Source organism: Lipotes vexillifer, unplaced genomic scaffold, assembly GCF_000442215.2.
Source record: "Lipotes vexillifer unplaced genomic scaffold, Lipotes_vexillifer_v1.1 scaffold921, whole genome shotgun sequence".
Lineage (NCBI taxonomy): Eukaryota > Metazoa > Chordata > Mammalia > Artiodactyla > Lipotidae > Lipotes > Lipotes vexillifer.
The window spans coordinates 1,900,613-1,908,088 of NW_006787800.1; the positions used below are offsets into that span (position 1 = coordinate 1,900,613).

General features: G+C 58.3%; 2 protein-coding genes across 4 annotated transcripts; one reads left to right on the forward strand and one right to left on the reverse strand.

The window, feature by feature from the left end:
- The first annotated feature begins 746 nt into the window (after positions 1-746).
- PHF1 (PHD finger protein 1) lies at positions 747-5,903 on the forward strand. 2 transcript variants are annotated; one of them, XM_007460836.1, is made up of 15 exons: positions 747-957; positions 1,693-1,867; positions 1,959-2,040; positions 2,141-2,236; positions 2,675-2,775; positions 2,871-3,019; positions 3,196-3,291; positions 3,489-3,557; positions 3,702-3,825; positions 3,930-3,997; positions 4,152-4,256; positions 4,364-4,553; positions 4,638-4,732; positions 5,007-5,087; positions 5,254-5,903. In XM_007460836.1, the coding sequence occupies exons 2-15, from the start codon at positions 1,709-1,711 to the stop codon at positions 5,540-5,542; spliced, it is 1,704 nt and encodes a 567-aa protein (XP_007460898.1). In that variant the 5' UTR covers positions 747-957; positions 1,693-1,708; the 3' UTR covers positions 5,543-5,903. The 2 variants fall into 2 exon arrangements, with proteins under 2 accessions (XP_007460898.1, XP_007460899.1); XM_007460837.1 differs by lacking the exon at positions 4,638-4,732 and having other exon boundaries at positions 4,375-4,553.
- A 90-nt stretch (positions 5,904-5,993) lies between these two features.
- On the reverse strand, positions 5,994-7,393 carry CUTA (cutA divalent cation tolerance homolog). Of its 2 annotated transcripts, XM_007460838.1 has the most exons (6): positions 7,352-7,393; positions 6,877-7,085; positions 6,658-6,717; positions 6,503-6,548; positions 6,329-6,378; positions 6,085-6,211 (listed from the first exon to the last, which is right to left on the reverse strand). In XM_007460838.1, exons 1-6 carry the CDS (start codon positions 7,391-7,393, stop codon positions 6,085-6,087), a joined length of 534 nt encoding a protein of 177 aa, XP_007460900.1. The 2 variants fall into 2 exon arrangements, with proteins under 2 accessions (XP_007460901.1, XP_007460900.1); XM_007460839.1 differs by lacking the exon at positions 7,352-7,393 and having other exon boundaries at positions 5,994-6,211; positions 6,877-7,304.
- Positions 7,394-7,476: the final 83 nt, after the last annotated feature.

Sequence of the window (7,476 nt, forward strand, 5' to 3'; positions counted from 1 at the left end):
CCCCGCCCGCTGCCCATTGGCTGGCTCTCGGCGGCGTCACCGCCTCGGTACTAGCCCTCCCGGTCCATGGACCCGCCTTAGAAGTGCGGGGCGGGACGCAAGCCCCGACTCCCTCGCGCCAACTGCCGAGGGCCACCGCCCCGTAAAGGAGGGGCTGGGTCCTCCCAGGTGCCGCGCGCGCGGGAGGGGTCACGCGTGCGCAGAAGCACGGCGACGGTGGGCGGGGGGGCAGCTAGGCACAGCGAGGGCGGGGCCGGGGCAAAGGCGGGGGGAGGGCGGGGCACTCGAGGGAGGAGGGCGTGGCGGGGGCAGTGAGAGGGTGAGTGGAGGGCGGGGTCGTGAACTGGGGCTGGGGGGTGGGACTTGGAATGACACTGAAGGTTGGGGGGGCAGTTAACGGATGTGGCATGGGGTGAGGGCCCGGCCGGAGGCCGGCAGGGGGAATTTCCTCCTGCCCCGAGGGCAGGTCTCCCTTTGGAGGATGGGGCTGCGGGGATTCCCTCTCTCGCCGGGTCCGACAGTCTGCCCGCTCCATCCGCGGAGAAGGCGTCGCTTGCTCTGCACCCTCCAGGCCTGTTGGAGGTGAGGGAGGTGGGGTGAGGTGGGGCCCGCCCCCCTACCCCCGGCTCCTCCTTCCCCCCAGTCCTCCCCTCCCACCATCCTCCCCCCGAGCCGGTTTGTCCCTCCCCTCCCCTCCCCTTCCCTTCCCTTTCCTCCCCTCTTCTCCCCTCCCCTCCCCTCCTTCCCCCCGCCGCCTCCTCCTCCTGCCGCTGCCGCTGCTTTGGCTGCTGCGTCATACGCCCCAGAGCCGCCGGGACTGAGGGGCTGGGCCTGGGGACCCCCCGGTCTCTGCCTGCACGCCCCCCGACGCCCAGACGTGCCCTCCCCGCGCGGGGGGTTCGCCTCGGTCTCCCACGTCCGCCTCTGCCCGGCTCCCGGCGGCCCCAGCTGTCACTGGTAAGGAGGCGGCGGGAGGCGCCCGTGGGAGGGGGGCAGGGAGCCGGGGGTCGGCGCGCAGGGCGCGGGCGGGAGAGCCGCGCCGCCCGGGCATCGGGTCGGGTCGGGCCGACTCAAGTCCCCTCTCGGATTCGCCGTCATGGGGAGTAGAGACCGAGACTGGGACACGCCCCCCTCCCGGGGCACTCAGGGAAGTTATCTAACCCGGGGGCGGGAGCCCCGAATTTAAGGGTAACCTGACATAACCTGGCATCAAGATGATTGTTCTGAATGAGACACGCGGGCCCCGGAGGCAACCGTTTCCACTCTGGAAAACATATCCAGAAAAAGCTCCTAAAACACATCTCTGGGAAACAGTACCCCAATTATGATCCCTCTAAACAGCAATAGAAGGTGGTAGTAGAAATTGAGTGGTAACCTTTGCCTCTGCAACCATCATTTCTGCTAAAATCTCAAGGCCAGCATATAACATCCCAGGGGAGCTCTGGAAGCTGGGAAACTAGAGAACTAGGTTGGTAGGGGGGGTAGGGAGAAGAGAGCCAGTGGTGACTGTGTTGGGAGAGTTGGAGTCAAGAAGCTCGGGAGGGGGGCCCAGTGGTTTCCCATCCAGGTGTCTCAGGGAAATGGAGACTGGAGGCACACCTGCTTGAGTCCTTGACAGAAAAATAGGCAAAGAAAATGGGGACCAGTTCCTCAATATTCATAACTTTCTCCTCCCATCCCACTTCTAGCTAGGCCCCCCCAGGATGCAATGGCACAGCCCCCCCGGCTGAGCCGCTCTGGTGCCCCCCCACTTTGGGACCCAGCTTCCCCTGCTCCCACCTCAGGCTCCAGGCCTCGACTTTGGGAGGGTCAAGATGTGCTGGCCAGATGGACAGATGGGCTGCTATACTTGGGGACCATCAAAAAGGTAAGATCTTTGATCTCTGACTTGTCACCTTTTCTCATTTCCCTTATCTAGTTCTGACTTCCATTTGATCTTCTGTGCCCACCCATTCCAGGTGGACAGTGCTCGGGAGGTGTGTCTGGTCCAGTTTGAGGATGATTCCCAGTTTCTGGTTCTATGGAAAGACATCAGCCCTGGTGAGAGGCCTGAGGGTGTGCATCCCGTGGAAAAGAGAAACCTGGTATGGGGGGCAGAAAGGGCTTAAGGACAGGCCTTCTGACACTGTATTCTTCACAGCTGCCCTCCCTGGGGAGGAACTCCTCTGCTGTGTATGTCGCTCTGAGACTGTGGTCCCTGGGAACCGGCTGGTCAGCTGTGAGAAGTGTCGCCACGGTGAGAGAGCGGGACAGCTGAATGGTCCAGCTTGCCCTGGGCCTTCCAGGCTGCCTCTCACCCTTCCCTCTAGCACTGGTCCTTATACCACCTGTCCTGGCCTGAGTCCCCAAGTCACTGCTCTGGCCCATCTCCTCAACACTGTAACCTCACTCCCTTCCCACACAGGGAGTGGCAAACATGGGATGGGACATGTGAACTCTGCAGGCAGAAAGTAGTTCAGATACACCCTTTTCTACCCATGTGACCTTGGGCAAGTCCCTAAACTTTTAATAGCCACAGCTGCCTCACCTGCTATTAAAATAAAGGTAACACGCCCACCCCAGCAGGACCACAGTCAAGAATGAAATGAGATGGGTAAGACTCTTCCTGTCCCAACACCTAGTGCAGACAGGTATGCAATGCAATGAGTGGTCTATCAATATTATCATTATTCAGCTTATCACCAGGACTGCCACGTTCCAAGGGCCCCAGCCCCTGGAGAGGGAGAGGGCACGTCCTGGGTCTGCCGCCAGTGCGTCTTTGCCATCGCTACCAAGGTAAAGGCACCTTCCTGTGGGAGCCTCCCACCCCCAGCCTCTCTCGAGTCCTTTCTTCCCCCACCTCTGAGGCCGCTTGCCTGTTCCACCTGCAGAGGGGAGGTGCGCTGAAGAAGGGCCCCTATGCCCGGGCCATGCTGGGCATGAAGCTCTCCCTGCCGTACGGACTAAAGGGGTTGGACTGGGACGCCGGGCATCTGAGCAACCGGCAGCAGAGCTACTGTTACTGTGGTGGCCCTGGGGAGTGAGTAGTGAGGGGCGGGGGTTAGGGAATAAGTTGTGGGGGGCGGTGGTGGATGCAGGGAATGAAGGAGAAAGAACAGGGTGGCTGGCTGGAGTGTTGAAGGTGTGGGAGAAGGTGGTGAGCTGGGGCAGTTAAGGAGGGGTATTTGGGGTCACTGGTCCTGTGTTTCCCCTCAGGTGGAATCTGAAGATGCTGCAGTGCAGGAGCTGCCTACAGTGGTTCCATGAGGCCTGCACCCAGTGTCTGAGCAAGCCCCTCCTCTACGGGGACAGGTGAGCCTGGCTGGGCTCTCCAAGAGCTCTGCTCCCATCACCTCCGTCCCCCACCCTCCCATCCCAGACCTGGTCTCTTCCCAACCTCTGCAGCTTTGCTTACCTGTTGGCCCGGTCCTTGCTTGGGAGTCCCCCCCACCCCAGCATGGTGTAGTTTTCCTGTAAAAAGTATTTTTCTCCCTCTTGCCCATGTCCAGGTTCTATGAGTTTGAATGCTGTGTGTGTCGGGGGGGCCCTGAGAAGGTCCGGAGGCTACAGCTTCGCTGGTGAGCTGGATGGGGCACGACCTCAGCGTAACTCCTCCCTCAACACCCCCAGTTTTTCACCTTATAGGCCCCAGCCCCCTGCCTTGGGACACCCCCTGGGTTTTGTAACTCTTCTACCACCTTGACAAGTTAATGTTTCTCCAGGGTGGACGTGGCTCATCTTGTCCTCTACCACCTCAGCGTTTGCTGTAAGAAAAAATACTTTGATTTTGACCGTGAGATCCTCCCCTTCACCTCTGAGAATTGGGACAGTTTGCTCCTTGGGGAGGTAAGGGGTAGTGCAGGGGTCAGGGTGGACCAGGGAGATGTGGAAAAAAGGGGGAGGGAGGGAATCACTGCTCCCCTGACCCCACTTTCCTTCCCCTCCCCCAGCTCTCAGACACCCCCAAGGGAGAACGTTCTTCCAGGCTCCTCTCTGCTCTCAATAGCCACAAGGACCGGTGAGTTGGAGGGAGGCTCAAAAAGAGATGGCAGCCTGGGAGGGGAGGGGCTGCAGCCCACCTGGAAGATCACCTCTGAAAAGGACTGAGTAATGGCATCGGAGGGTCCCTTTTCTATGGCACTGATCTTATATCATTTCTCCCCTTACCCCAGTTTCATTTCAGGGAGGGAGATTAAGAAGAGGAAATGCTTGTTTGGTCTCCATGCTCGGATCCCTCCCCCTGTGGAGGCCCCTACTGGAGATGGAGCCCCCACCAGGTCACTGGTCCAGGGGGGATGGGGAAGTTCTCAGGGTGTATGTATGGAGTCGGGGAGGTCTTGGGGTGTCCGGGAGGGGGCTGGGGGGATAAGGAGGCCTCTTACAGCTTCCCTTCAGGGCAGGGCCCTGGGGGAGGGGTCTCACGTCCCCTGGGGAAGCGCCGGAGGCCGGAGCCAGAGCCCCTGAGGAGGCGGCAGAAGGGGAAAATGGAGGAGCTGGGGCCACCCTCAGCAGTGCGCAACCAGCCCGAGCCCCGGGAGCAGAGGGAGCGGGCTCGTCTGCAGAGGGCACTGCAGGTACAAGGGCAGGGGCACCCCGTGGGGCAAATGGTGGTGTGGGAAGAAATCAAGGATTATCTCTCAGTCCTTTGCTCCTTCTAGGCCTCAGTGTCTCCACCACCCTCCAGCCCTAACCAGAGTTACCAGGGCAGCAGCGGCTACAACTTCCGGCCCACAGATGCCCGCTGCCTGCCCAGGTCAGTGCACCTCCTGCCTCCAGCCAGGTGTACTCCCTTGGAACCTCTCTTCCAGTTGTCTACATCTTCTGGACTTTCTCACCCAGAATTCTTTCCCCTCTCTCCCTTGGCTGCCCACTTCTTTATTCCTAGAGACACTTAGAGCCAATGTCTGCTTCCCAGTATTCTGGGGACAGAGGTTCCTTGAGGGTAGTGTTTGAGCTCTGCCCTTCTCAGGGGAGAGGGTCCTGTTCCCCTGCTTCGGGTCCTGACTTTCCCCCTCCCCCAACCCCAGCAGTCCCATCCGGATGTTCGCTTCCTTCCACCCCTCTGCCAGCACCGCAGGGACCTCTGGGGATGGTGAACCCCCAGACAGGTGAGATTCTACTCCTTTACCTGTGATACCTCTGTCCTCTTCACCTCTGTGCTCTTAAGTTCCTTGGTCTCTAACCGTTTTTTTTGTTTCTCTAATCCACATATGGCGTCCATTTCTGGTCAGTCCTTAATCTCCATCTGGACTGACAACTGCCTTCTCTCCCTAGGTCACCCCTGGAACTTCACATTGGTTTCCCCACAGACCTCCCTAAAAATGCCCCCCACTCGATGACTGCCTCATCTTCCTCAGTCCCAGCCCCCTCCCCAGGTCTTCCTAGACGCTCAGCACCCCCTTCTCCCCTGTGCCGTAGTTTGTCTCCTGGAACTGGGGGAGGAGTCCGAGGTGGGGTCGGCTACCTGTCCCGAGGGGACCCTGTCCGGGTCCTTGCTCGGAGAGTACGGCCTGATGGCTCTGTGCAGTACCTGGTTGAGTGGGGAGGAGGGGGCATCTTCTGAACAGCCTGCCTCTGCCCACTTACTTCCCCATTCACATACACCGGCACTTTCATACCCTGACCTCTGACCTCACCTACAGCTGGGATGTACCTGCGGCAGTAGGGGGTACTTCGCCCTACTGCCCAGGCTGGAATCCAGGTGGGGGGTTGGGGAAGAGGCTCTCTCTTCTCTACTCCCTTCATGATTCCTGACCCTTCCCCCATTCCTCTTCCCATTTCCTTTGATGTTATTTTGTTACAGCTTTTTAAATATTTTTAAAAATTATTTAACCCCTGGGGACGGAGACTGAGGAGGGGAGGATGATAAAGGATCCTGGGCTCTGTATCACTGAAATAAAGATAAATAAACTTAGAAGCTCTGAGTCATTCTGAAAGACGAGAACAAAGCGACTAGAAGCACTTCTGATCTTCCCAACCAAATTCACTTTTTGACAAAGAAAAAGGAAAATGACAGAACTAAAGCTTTATTAAGGGTCCAGTCATCACCTGGAAGGCAGGGGGCATTGAAGTATATGAAGGGAACGTGGCAAAAACAAAGGCTCATCACGGTGGGGCTGTGCCGGACTCAAGAACTGACCCTGTAACCTGGCGCACCCAATGCAGGTACGGAGAGTTCCCCTGTTCCACAGGCAATGCAATCACCTCGGCCACTTCGTAAGGGTGCACAGAACTGGGAAAAAGATGGGGGATCACTCAAAGATTTACCCGAAGGAGTCCACCCCCTTAGACTGCCCAGCAAGTCTCACCCCACAGGACACACCCTCACCTCTACCCATAAAGTTCTCACCGGACAAAATCTGTCAAAGCTGGAACCAAGGAACTTTGGGTTTTAATCATCTAAGAGGGGGAAAGACAGTTGAATCAAAGGGTGAAATTGATTTCAGGATCTCAGACGAGGGACAGGGATCAAAGTAAGTGGTCAGGGAATTAAGTTTTTGTTGGGTGAGGGAACGTTTCTCACCATCAGCACTTCACTGTCCTCCTCAATCTTTCCTTTCCACTCATAGCTGAAAAGGTCAGGAAGAAAGCATTGTGGCAGCAAAGATTTCCCCCAAGGAAAAATGACTGCCAGTCAGACCCGAGAGATAGGTTAACCCCCCAACTTCTATGACTCACATGGATGTAATCTGAGGAATGAGGTTGACGCAGGCTGCCAGGTGCTTCTCCACCACAGCCCTGAAGGTGAAAAAACAGCCCCATTTAGAGACCCCGTGACCCGGATTTTTGCACTGGCAGCCCAGAGACAGGCAGGAAGCAGCGGGAGGGCACTCTTCTCCCCCACCTCCAACTCTCCCTTCCTAAGCATCCTTCCTCGCTCCACACTGAGGTCCCCACCTGGCGATCTCCTTGGCGACCTTCTCGTTGGGGCAGGTGACAAAGGCTGCAGAGACCGAGCCGGCAGCGTAGGCGGAGCCCGAGGCCGGCGAGGGCTGGGACGGGGGGCTTCCTGAAGCCATGGACAGCAGGGCTCGGGGTAGCAACAGAAGGCGGGAGAGTACAGGCAGCAGGGCCGGCATCCAAAGAAGCGACAGGAACAGAGCGGCCTGAGAGCAGGAAGTGAATTCTGTGTCTCCCCATAAATACCCCAGGAAATTGCACCCCGGGAACCCTTTGCTTGGATAGACACTCAGGCTCTGCCTTCCCTCTTCTGCACCCCGAAGAAAAAGGTCCCTGAAGCTGAGAGAGAAACTTGGAAAATTAAGACAAAGACTCGGTTTTCACTACCTCCTCCCGGGCCAACCTCTGGGATTTGGGGTGCGGGTGGTGGTCGAAGCTTCGAGGACCGGAAGAGGCGGGGCCGGTCACTCACCCCTCCGCCGAGCAGAAATGCGGGAGCCCGCCCCCCCCTCATGCAGCCTCTGCTGGTAGAGGAGAGTTGAATATCAAAGGCCACACGTTACGCCGAGGAAGGGTCCCAAAGCTAGGGAGAGCGGC